The 12,273-nt window shown below is 51.8% G+C and overlaps 1 protein-coding gene across 1 annotated transcript in view; it reads right to left on the bottom strand.

The window, feature by feature from the left end:
• Positions 1-12,273, bottom strand: part of LOC126072627 (protein-arginine deiminase type-4-like) — a 33,041-nt gene that overhangs the window by 2,239 nt on the left and 18,529 nt on the right. The window contains exons 7-15 of the mRNA XM_049878070.1: positions 10,627-10,805; positions 10,353-10,456; positions 9,474-9,585; positions 7,820-7,927; positions 4,261-4,415; positions 2,864-3,008; positions 2,567-2,669; positions 1,612-1,685; positions 964-1,104 (exon numbers count right to left, since the gene is read on the bottom strand). Of these exons, the coding sequence (XP_049734027.1) occupies positions 964-1,104; positions 1,612-1,685; positions 2,567-2,669; positions 2,864-3,008; positions 4,261-4,415; positions 7,820-7,927; positions 9,474-9,585; positions 10,353-10,456; positions 10,627-10,805 (1,121 nt within the window). The remainder of the gene's footprint in view (positions 1-963; positions 1,105-1,611; positions 1,686-2,566; positions 2,670-2,863; positions 3,009-4,260; positions 4,416-7,819; positions 7,928-9,473; positions 9,586-10,352; positions 10,457-10,626; positions 10,806-12,273) is intronic.

The following is a 12,273-nucleotide window of genomic DNA, read 5'->3' as shown; positions in this document are numbered from 1 at the left end:
AATTTGCACCCCTGCCTTGGAACCCCAGCACCCTGGGGAACACAGTTTGAAAACCACTGTGCCAAGGACTGCTGGCTCTTCCCTGAACTCCCTGCATGGAGGGAGGCTGGTGGCAGAGGGGACCCAGTGGAACCGGGTGAAGTTTCTACCTGATCCTTGGGTATTCTTTGGAAAGAGAGCGTCACAGGGCTGAGGGGTGGTAAAATGTAGTAGATAACTTCAAGATAGTGCTTGCGGGTCACAGTTAACAGATCTCAACAAAGGTGGGCTCACCTTCAAGCCCACCCTTCAGAGGGTGATCCTACCCAGCCCTGGCCATGCCACCTCCCTAGACAGGACTGCCCAGACCACCCAGTCTAAAGTGGTGCCCCTGTGTTCATTTCCTTGAGGGGCTTAATGTAACCTGAAAGCATCTCGTTTGAGTTCCTGTCCCTTCCCATGGCAGGGCAGCTGATGGCAGGGCAGGTAGTAGTTAGAGCATGGGTTCTGCAACCAGACCCCTAGCTTTGAATTCAAGTTCTGCCACTTGCCAGCTGTCTGTATTTGTGCAAGAGACCACATCTCACTGGGCCTCCATGTAAAGTGGAGGCAATAATAGTATCCAAATTGCAAGGTGGTTTTGAGATATCGGAAAGTCAACAAAACCCACAAAAACCAGCTGCTCTCAAGTTGATCAAACCCATGGCAACCCCATGTGTGTCAGAGTAGAACTGTGCGCCATAGGGTTTTCACGACTGTGATTTTGGGGAAGTAGATTGCCAGGCCTTTCTTCCGAGGCTTCTCTGGGTGGTCTCGAACCTCCAACCATTCAGTTAGCAGCCGAGCCCATTAATGGTTTGCACCACCCAGGGACTCCTTATAAACTGTAAAGGGTCATGAAAATCCCAGGCAGGTGAGGAGGAGAGCCCAAGCCTTCTGGACCTGCCGAGAGGCCTGGTGGTCTCTGGGCAAATGCCTCCTCACCATGTTTGGGTAAAAGGCTTCCGCCTTGAGGGTCGCGTTGTCGTCCTTCAGGAGCCTGTAGAGCTGGGGGATGTCGATGATGTCACACTCCTCCAGGCCCAGTTCTCGCTTCAGCACCTCTCGGTTCCAGTCAATGCAGCGCTAGGTGGGGAGGGAGGAGGGCGGTGAGCATGCTGAGGGAAAGGGCAGGGTCCAAAGGCAGCACCTGTGGCCTCTCTGACGGGCAGCTCCCTGGCCCTGGGGCTTCGGCCTGCGTGGGCCTCTTTCCTCCTCTGTTTCCATCCTCTCTCCCTCTGCTCTCCCTGGATCTCTGGGTCTCTCTCTGCCTCTCCCTCTACTTCTGTGTGCCTCTTTCTGGACACTCTGCTTGGCCTCTCACACGGTCCCTCTGTGCCTCCGTTTTTTAGGGTTTCACCTCAGTCTTTCTCTGACTTTTCTCTTTTTCATGCATCATCCTATTCCTGGGATGTTGACTGGGGTTTCTCTCCCTCTCGTTTATCCAAATCTTAAGAGACCTCACCATAGCCCCCTGGGGCTGCTTATCACTGAGCTGACATGTAGCCCACGGAAGGCTCCTGCCTGTGCCCCTAATTGCAGGGAAAGTGGCTGGGGTGGGGGTGGCATCTCCTGGGCACCCAGACTTTGTACCTCCACATATGAGTTATGGTCTCTCAATTTCTTGTTCGATAGAATGTGCTTTATTTTCTGCTGCCCTTTTTCTGCTATGGAGAAAAAGAAAAAAATGCAAATGAATTCGGGAGTCCATTTCCCTCCTCCGAGTAGGTGCTGTGAGGACTTGATTTCTCCATCTGTAAAATGGGGGCATCAATGATCCCTAATGTACACGTTTGGTGTGAGCATCTGGAAGGCAAAGCTTTGGATAAAGTATTTTATCAGTGTCAGTTCTCATTTAAAATGTTGCTCTCATGCCATTAGATTCTCTTATCTCCAGAGGGATCCCTTCTACAAAGGGGAAAAAGAGGCGTGACAGCTGCCTGATGCCACATGACACACTACAGATATTAGGCAAAAATGCTCCGATGTAGAGGCTTGTCAACCTCTGACCCCAGCCTATGTCTGTGAACTTCAATGAAAAAATATTTCGGTAAAAAAATTATAATATCTTATCATACCACATTACACCATATTGTCTTTATATGACCTGAAAGACAATTTCTTTCAGGTCCTCAAACACATCTTGCTTTCTCTTGCCTCGGAGTCTTTGCATTCACTGTTCTCTCTGTAAAATTTTCCTTCCCGTCATCCCATCACCCCACTTATCTGGCCAACTCCTACTCATCCCTCATGTTCCTGCTTGGTCTTCACCTCCTCCACAAAGCTCTCCCTGAGCTCTCCTAGACATCCCTCAAGCCCACTGTGTTATAGTTGTTTGCTTGACTGGCTTCTCCTGGACTGTGAGCCCCGAGGGCTGGAAGCCATTTTGCCCTGCTCTCCAGGGTATCCCCTGGCTCTGAGCATGATGCCTGGCCTGTAGTAGGTGCTCAGAAAATACCTGTTGCCTAGGTGATTCCTTTTGGCAACAGGTGACCACGGCAAGCAGAGAAAAATGCTCAGATAGGAGGAACAGGCAAGCTTCACTTACTCTCGACCCCTTCAAACAGCACAGCCTCTTCATGGCCCTCCTCTTCCTGCTTCTGGAACAATTTGTAGCAGGCTCTCGGGCTGGACAGAAGCAGACGGAATCCCTGGAGGCAGGAAACACTGAGGTCAGAGGTCAGCATTGCCCATGGGCTTAGCCAAGGGTGTAGGGAGTGCAGACTTGGTCCCAGGTTGGCTGGCTCCCCCATCCTCCCACCCCAGGAGTGAATGAAAAAGAGTCAAACATGGGAACCCAGGAAGGAGGCACATGGCCTCCTCCAGGCAGGCCTCCAGATTGCACCTTTCTGTCCTTTGCTGGCACAAAGCTCAGGAACTCGTCCACGTGGCCCACATCCAGCCAGTCAGAATAGAGCTTCACAGGGGCCTGCACCTGCTGGGCATCAAGGAAGGTCTGCAGGGCCCAGTGCATCTCTCGGCTGTCATTGCTGCCAATGCAGGGTTAAAGGAATGTGAGGTGGGGGAAGAGAAGGTGGTAGGGAGGAGGGTCAGCAAGAAGGTCTCTCGGAGACTGGGGGCTCGGCAAAGGGGTCAGGGTTCTTCTGCAGCTGGGGAAGAGATTCAGGGGCCCAAATGCCTCCTCACCTTTATTTTATTTGCTAGAATTTGTGGGATATAAGAACTGTTATTCCAGTGTTATTGGGGGAAACTGAGGCACAGAGTATTTAAGGTATATGGGGCTGGAGCTTAGCCTGAGAAAGCATTACCTGTTGACTTAGTCTGGTTGCTGGTGTTAGAGAAAAACGTGGGGTTTGGAGTCAGTCTGACCTGAGCTCTTGGTCCCTTTTAGCTGTGTGGCCTTGAGAATGATTCTTCACCTCTCTGAGCCTGGGTTTTCTCCTTGCCCTGGTCTACATGATCTAGCTCTGCCTAGCTCTGTTGCTCAATCTGTTCTAGCCACTCTGGCCTTGTTGAACACACCAAGGTTGTTCTTGCCTCAGAGCCTTTGCAAGTCTCTTCCCTCTGCTTGGAATTCTCTGCCCCATATCTCCACATGACCAGGTCCTTCTTGCCATCAGGCTTCAGCTCCCTAGTCACCCTAGCTAACCTAGTTCCCACTCCTCCTCTGCACCTCTCTCGTTTGTTTTCTTTACTATTAGAAAATGATTTTATTTACTTTTCTACTATCTTCCCCGCTAGAATGGGGGCAGGGATTTGTCCGTCATAGTCACAGTTGCCTTCCCAGCTCCTAACATAAAAAAAAAAAACCCAAACTCATTGCTGTCAAATCAATTCCAACTCACTGTGACCTTATAGGACAGAGTAGAACTGCCCCCATAGTGTGTCCAAGGCTGTAATCTTTGCAGAAGCAGACTGCCACGTCTTTCTCCCATTGAGTGGCTGGTGGCTTCAAACTGCCAACTTTTCAGTTAGCAGCCAAGTGCTTAACCACTGAGTCACCAGGGTTCCTTGCTGCTAGTATAATGCCTGGTATATAGTAGGTGCTCAGTAAATATTCACTGACTGAAAGAATGGATGTATGTGATGGAGCTGGGATTTGAACTTGGGTCTATGGGCCCCAAAGCCCATGTCCCTTGTCCTGTACTTTGATCTTCTTATACTCTCTTAAGTTTATTGAGCCCTCTTGGGTTGGGGGCTGGTAGCAGAGGCTTCTGATTCTGGATTCTGCTTTTCCGTGGCACCCCTGGGCCCTGACCACCCTTCCCCTCCCCTCTTCACCTGGGGTAACTGCTGTTCCCGATGAGAATCCTGCCGAGTGGATATTCCTTCTCCCCAACTGTGACTGGGGGGCTCACGTCCAGATTCCCAAATGAGTCGAGGCCGGTGATCTGCCCTATTTTGCTCTCTCGAGTCACATAGCCAAAATCTGGACCCTGAAATGGAAGAAGTAAGCAGCAAGACTTAGAGAAAAGAGTCCCTGAGTGAAGAGAGGGTGAGGTTCAAGTTTCAAAGGTTAACTTGGTTACAACAAGGAATTCAATAACCACCAGTGGGTATTGTGGACTGTTGACGGAATGTCGTATCAGGTGAGCAACAAAAGGGACTGGCATTTGTTGGGTACCCAATGTGTGCCAGTTGCTTCATAAACCTTGCTGTTATTTGCCTTAGAGTAGCCGCTGACTTCAGGCAACCCTACGCACAATGGAAGCAAATGCTGCCTGGTCCTGCATCAGCCCCACGATGGTTGCAGGTTAGACTATTACTCTATTGAGACTTCATGGGCTGAGTTTTGGAAGTAGATTGCCAAGCCTTTCTTCCTAGTCTGCCTTGGTCTGGAAGCTCCACTGAAACCTGTTCAGCATCATAGCAACATGCAAGTCTCCACTGACAGACAGGTGGTGGCCGTGCATGAGATGCCTCGGCCGGGATGCAAACCCGGGTCTCCTGCATGGAAGGTGAAAATTCCACCACAGAGCCACCACCATCACCCTTGGTAAACCTTCGCTTGGGCTTAATAACAAATCTGTAAGTATCATTTTATCCTTATTTTGCAGATGAAGAAACAAAGCTCAGAGTGGTAGTGTGGCTGCCCACAAAGCCCCAGAGCCAGTTTGTGGAAGAGTCAGGATTTGAGATTTCTCCACAGCGAGATTTCCTGGCCACACCAGGCTGTGTCTTCATCTCGGCTGAAGCGAGCTTCACAGAATGCCTGCGACGGCTCCATGCGGGTCTTCGTGAAGGACCAGGGACCCGACTCTCACTCCCTGTGTGAGGCTCCTAGGGCTCCTCTAACACGTTACCACAAACAGGACAGCTTAAAGCAGCACAAATACATTCTGTCACGGTTCTGAGGGCAGAAGTCCAAAATCAGCCTCTCTGGGATAATGTCAAGGTGTCCGAAGGGCTGGTTCCTTCTGGAGGCTCTACCAGTACCAGTATCAGTTATAGTTGTTGTTAGCTGCCATTGAGTAAGTTCTGACACCAATGTACAAAAGAATGAAACACTGCCCGGCCCTCGCCACCCTCACAGTTGTTGTTATGCTCGAGCCCACTCTTGCAGCCAATGTGTCAATGCATCTCATTGAGGGTCTTCTTCTTTTTCACTGACTCTCTACCAAGCACGATGTCTTTCTCCAGGGACTGGCCCCTCCTGATAACATGTCCAAAGTATGTGAGACATAGTCTCCCCATCCTTGCCTCTAAGGAGCATTCTGGTTGTCCGTCTGCCAAGACAGATTTGTTCCTTCTTCTGGCAGTCCATGGTATATTCAATATGCTTCGCCAACATCATAATTCAAAGGCATCGATTCTCCTTTGGTCTTCCTTATTCATTGTCCAGTTTTCACATGCATATGAGGTGACTGAAAACACCATGGCTTAGGCCAGGCACACTTTAGTCCTCAAAGTGACATCGCACACCAGTACCAGTACCAGCTGCCATCTCATCAGCTCCAGCTCATGACGACCCCATGTGTGTCAGAATAGAGTTGTGCTCCATAGGGTTTTCAACAGATGATTTTTTAAAGAAGTAGATTGCCAGACCTTTCTTCTGGGGTGCCTCTGGGTGAACTCGACCCTCCAACCTTTTGGTTAGCAGCTCAGCATGTTAACTGTTTGCAGCACCCAGGTTCTGTCTGGAGGCTTTAAGGGAGCCTTTTGCAGCGTCTAGTGGCCACCTTGGCTCATGGCGCTTCCACCATCTTCAAATAGAATCACTCCAATCTCTGCTTCACTCATCACATCACCTTCTCCCACTCTGGCCCTCCTGCCTCCCTCTCGTTGGAGTGTTATGGTTATATTGGGTCCACCTAGATAATCCAGGATAATCTCCCATCTCAAGATCCTTAATTTAATCATGTTGGCAAAGTCCCTTTTGCCATAAAAGGTAACATTCACGGGCTTCAGGGATTAGGATTTGGACATATTTGAGGGGCCATTATTCAGTCTACCACACACCTTAGGAGCGGATGCAGCCTCGTAGCTGCGTTGTTAGTTGCCACCGACTCAGCTCCAACTCATGACAATCCCACGTACAACAGAATGAGATGTTGCCCCGTCCTGCACCATCTCACAACCGTTGGTATGCTTGACTCCATTGTTGCGACCGTGGTGTATTTTGACTGTCTTCCAACTGGGGGCTCACCTTCCAGCACTATATCAGACAATATTCTGTGTGATCCATAGGATTTTCATTGGTTGATTTTTGGAAGCAGATCACCAGGTCTTTCTTCCTAGTCTTTCTTAGTCTGGAAGCTCCACTGAAACCTGTCCCCCATGGGTGACCCTGCTGGTATTTGAAATACCAGTGGCATAGCTTTCAGCATCACAGCAACATGCAAACCACCACAGTATGACAAACTGATCTTCCATAAACCAATGGTCCATTCCCTGGAGCTCCAGGTACTCCCTGAAAGTAGATTCCAAATTGTGTGCCTAGGTGCATTTTCCTGGGAAAATAAGTAGTCTCAAGGAGGTCTGTGACTCCAAAAGTTTAAAAACCATCATTTCCAATTTCTCTCCTCCCTGTCTCTCTAAAACCCACACCAATATTACTTTCACCCCCAAAGCCTGAGTTCCAACTTCTCCACTCACTTTTTGTGTGACATTGAGAAATGTGCTTTACCTCTCACAGCCTCAATGTCCTCATCTGTAAAATGGGCCTATTAATAGCATCTACATAAAAGGTTATCAGATGAATTAAATGAGTCAGTGCAAGTAAAGACTTTAGCACTGTGACTGACACAGAATGCATGCTCAACTCTCATCATTATGATTGCTGTTATTGTTCTGCTATGCTGAGTTTGCGTGAACCTGCCAGGCTAGTCAAGCATAACTCACCTTTACATCATCTGCCACTCAACCCCTCCCCACATACGCAGAGACTTTGGCTGATAAAGTCATGACCAGGGAATGACCACTCTGGTCCTGAAAACCGCCAAGTCTTGGATGGAGCCCTCAGGACCAGACTCCACCCAAAAAATAGAACCTCCAAGTGGATACTGGGAAAGGTACCAATCCTGGCTCCACCACCACCTTGCTGCAAGAATATCTCTAGTTCAACAAGGATGCCTGCGTCCGACCACCTCCCTCAGTAGGGTTATCTTGAGGACAAGGTGAGCTCATGGGTGGAAAGGGCTTTGGGAAGTGAGCCAGATCTTTTCATCACAGTAGCAGTGAAAACAACCAGCCTCTCTCGCACCACCCCAGAACAAGCAGGGATTGCCCTTGTGGGAGCTGGGCTGCTCAGCCCACAGGGGTGGGCGGAGGACGGATAGGCTAATGAGGAAGGCAAGGAGGTTTCAGCAGCTGGCGGCGACCCCCATCCCCATGCAGGTACCAGCAAGCTCTTGATGGGGAAGTCCTTCAGGCCTCTGTTCCGTGGGGAGTCGAAGACCACTGGCAGCGTTTTATGCGGGGCTTGGATGTAGCCAATCTCTATTTCATCCTGGGCAGAAGGAGCAGAAAGGAGGCTGTTAGGTGTGCTGCCTGGGTCTCAGCTCCCAGTGCAGGGATGCAGGGCATGGAGCCATCCACACTCATCCTTGGAGTCCTGTGAAATATTCAACCCCAGAGAAGGGAGTCTGAGAAAGCAGAGTTTATTGCCCTGTGTTTTCCTGGCACACAAACAAGTGGTGAAACCCCTCCTGTGCCTTCATCCCACTCCTGCTGTGTGCCCTGGCTGGGCACTGGGGTCCATGATGAACAAGACACAGCCCTGTCCTCAAGGAGCCTGTCCCTCCTCAAGGAGCCTGTCCGTCCTCAAGGAACCTGTCCCTCAAGATGAGGGAGCCAAAGAGCTGGGCAGCTACTACCTCATGTTAGCAGGGTGATAGGAGGGCAAGTCAAGGGTCTGCGGGGACATGGAGGAGGGGCTCCCCATGCTATTGGGGTTGGGGCCGGTCAGAGAAGGCTTCCTGGAGGAAGGGAGGCCTGGAGGGTGAGTAAGAATAGCCCCTCCCCCACAGCCTCCTGCCTGCCCCAAAGGAGGGCAGGTAGGGCCCCAACAGAGCCCAGGGGGGGTTCGAAGATGAATCTGGTGCAAATCCTGCTTCAAGGGTCTTGTATTCTAGAGGGCAGATGTGATATTGGGCATAAGTCGAACCATATGAAATTGCCATTTTCATAGGTCAAAAATGTTGACATATCAGAAGTTTCATACGGTTCAATCTGACATCGCAAAGACAGAATAACAAGAAAGAAAATGGGGATTTGGAAGAAAGGGGATGAATTCCCACTGAAGGGTTGGGGAAGCCTATGGAGGGGGAACATTCAAGCTGGGATTCGATGGGGATGGGAGAAGGAACGGCATGGGCAAAGGTGTGGAGGTGGGGCAGCAGGGGAATGGCACGGACCAGAGATCTGAGGGAGAAAGGAGATCTGGGTCAGCCCGCCAACTGCCCACTGGGTGGCTGCCCAATGCCAGGCTTTGGGGTGCCGAGCCGAATGGTACTCAGTCTCTGCCTTAGGGAGCTCACGCGTAATATTCTAGGCGGGCACAGAAACAGAGTCTGGCGCTGCAGAGTAGCTGGTGCAGGGACAGGCTGGGCCAGGAACAGGCTGGGCTAGGAATGCAGCCAGGGCGGGTGGGCCCCAGAAGCAGGCTGAGGAGGCTATGGGAGCCACAGCAAGTCTGGGGGCGGAGCCAGCAAGGCCAGCTTGTGGGGAGGAACACTCAAGGGAAAGGTTAAGGGTTGAGCCCCCTGAGCTTTGCATCCTCTCTGAGGCCAACTGAGAGTTTTCAACCAGGGCGGTGGCTTTTATCTTGGTGACCACGGTGGGCATGCGGTGGCACGCAGTCAATGTCAGTTGACTTATTGGCCCAAGCTGCCTTATGCAGGGACATTCAGAGGCACTTAACTCCCTGCCTGTCCAAGAAAGGGTGGCTGGCAAGGTGCTGGGCTGGGAAAGGGAGCCTGGGTCCCCTAAGTGTCCTTTGCCCCATGTGCCCCAGACCACCTGCCCTTGCCCACCTGCCCCACAGGGCCACGTACCTGTATCCACTGGTCGTTCTTGTTCTCTTTCATGGGGCAGATGGTCAGCTTGCACTTGGCTTTCTTGGCCAGAGCAGTTACTGACTTCAGGAAGTCCTTGTTTTCCGAAATCCTGAACAGAGCAGAAAAGCAGCCCCTCAGCGCTCTGGATTCAGCCAGTGGCCTGGGCTGGGCTCTGAGGGGGGCAAGCTAGATAGCCTCAGTGTCCCCTAGGGGGCGCAAGAGCCCAGGCCTGGACGAAGTGGGAAGGGCACGTGGTAGATGCTCAGGAGACGCTTGTGCGCCTGCTCCTCCTGTCTCTCCGCTCTTAAGCAGGCATTATCTCATTTAATCCTCATAGCTCACGAGGCAGGAGCTAGCAGGAACCCCCTTTCACCAGGAGGAGACAGAGCATGGAGGTCATGCCACCTGGGGACAGCTCCAGGATTTAAACCCAGGCCTCTCTGGCATCCAGCCTGCATCCTAACCATCAGGTCACACTCTCACTCCTTCTGCCCCTGAAGCAACTGGAAGAGAAGAGGGGAGGGTGACCCTGAGGCCTCGCACACTTATCAGGGGCTCTCAGACTAGAGAAGAGATGCCTAGGGTGTCCCCAGAGACAAGACCCAGCAGGTCTGGAGTCGGCCAGAAACCTGCATTTTAAGCAAGTTTCCAGGTGTTTCTGATGTAAGAGGTTCACGGACCACACTGAAAAACCCTGGAAGCCTGGCTGGGGGACTCAGCCATCACCGGGGCAAGATAACCACCACCACAATTTTTCCCATTCATACGGTTAGTGCATGGTGGGCTCTGGCCAGAACCCAGAGCTCCTGACTCCCGGTCCAGGGCTCCTCATGGTATGTCAGTGTCCCCCACCCCCAGCACTCCAGAGCCCCTCACCTGCACACGTACACCTCCTGCGGGGGCTGGGTGTTGGGGGTCATAATCCATGGGGCCACGCGGAAGGTCACGCTATCTTGGAAAACCAGTGCTTCAGGAATCTCCTGCAGGGAGCAGGGCAGGGAAGGGGCCATCACAGCAGCCAGGGTGCAACAGGTACTTCTTCCCTGGCAGCTTTCCAGGGCTCCCCTACCCAGCTGGGTTCTGCACCGCCCCCTTAGCTGGGCCACTGCCTAGAAGCCCATCCCCAGTCTGAGCTGCCATCTTGGCTTACTGGGTTGGATGTATCCAGCAGGGAGATGCCGAGGGAAATGAGCCCCGAGAAGCTTGCGTCTGGGAAATCGAGGGCCTCCACATAGAAGTTGGTGCTTTGCTGGCCACCAGGGAGCTCCAGGGCATGAGATGGCTGCTTGGGTCCCAGGACCTCCTCGTACTTGGAGGGCGACTTGCTCCCTAGAAGAAGGGCGGAGAAGGCTCAGGTCTGCTTCCCACCTCTGTAGACTCTGTTCCTTCTTCCTGGTGTGGTGACACCTTTCCCAGGGCCACCATGTGGGCCCCACCGGAGGGCTCGTACAGCCAGATCTAGCTGGAGCCATCCCTTGGGAGTATAGGACCTAAGTCCTGCTGGGCTGTCGCTCCCCAGCCTGGGGGGACATGAAGGGAGTGATGGGGGTACCTGAGCCATTCCCAAGTTTACAGGAAGTCCAGTACACATCTTGGCTCATTCATTCATTCGCAAGCACCTGTTCCAGCCAGGTTTCAGCTGAGACTTGGGGATACCAGAGGCAGAGTCACCGTCCTCACCCCCAGAGCCTGCAGAGTCTGCGGTTCAGTAGGAGGAGCACAGTCAAAATAACAGAGGGTGTTAAGTGCTGTGTTGGAGGGAAGCCTACAGGACCAGGGAGGGCTTACTGGAGGAGGTGATGCCTGATGTGTCGCCAAACAAATGTCAGTCGAATTACTTTGGTATGGAAAGGAGTCCCTGGGTGGCTCAACTACTAGTTAAAAGGTTGGCAGTTCAGATCCACCCAAAGGCAAGGTCGAAAGACAGCCCGGGCGATCTGCTTCTGAAAGGTCACAGCTTTGAACCCTATGGAGCAGTTCTCTTCTGGACACGTGGCATGGCCACGAGCTGAAATCAACAGGTGGGCAACTAATAACAACGGTAAGAATGGAAGTAAGTCAGATCACATTAGGTCTCTGCACAAACCCATCTGATTGGCCTCCCCCATCTTGTAGGCAAGTCAGTAGAAGCCTACTGAGCTGCCCCTTTCTCCTCATCTATCACTCTCCCCCTTGCACAGCCCACTCCAGCCCCACTGGCCTCCCTGCTTTCTTCTAGCCCACAGGTGTGATCTCACCTCAGGGCCTTTGCATTGGGTGTTCTTTCTGCCTGTAATGCCCTCACTCCCCCTCCCATGTCTGCTATCCAACACCCCCTTCTGCTCAAATGACAACTGTCAGGGAAGCCTTTCCTGACCACCCTCTCTACACACTCTGACTCCACCTCTTACTCCACATCCCCTTCCTTGTTGTATTTTTTTACATAGCATTTGACATCATCTCACACACTTGGTATTTTGCTTAATTTTACATATCATCGCTCAACCCTCTAAGATGAAAGCAACTTGAGGGCGGAGACTTTGTTTTGTTTGTTGCTCTGTGCTTCTAGTCTAGAACGGAGACTGGCACTTAGCGGCAGGTGTTGGTGCACTGCTGAGCAATTCCTGACATCTTTAATTAGCAGGAGGACTTCCTGGGTGGTATCGATGGTTAATGCGCTCGGCTGCTACCTGAAAGGTTGGAGGTTCAAGTCCCCCCAGAGGCACCTTGGAAGAAAGGCCTGGCAATCTACTTCTGGGAAACCAGTCATTGAAAACCCTATGGAACATACAGTTCTACTCTGACACATGGGGTCGCC

Source organism: Elephas maximus, chromosome 3 (assembly GCF_024166365.1).
Source record: "Elephas maximus indicus isolate mEleMax1 chromosome 3, mEleMax1 primary haplotype, whole genome shotgun sequence".
Lineage (NCBI taxonomy): Eukaryota > Metazoa > Chordata > Mammalia > Proboscidea > Elephantidae > Elephas > Elephas maximus.
Note: the sequence above shows the minus strand (reverse complement) of the source record. Positions and strands in the feature narration are given on the sequence as shown.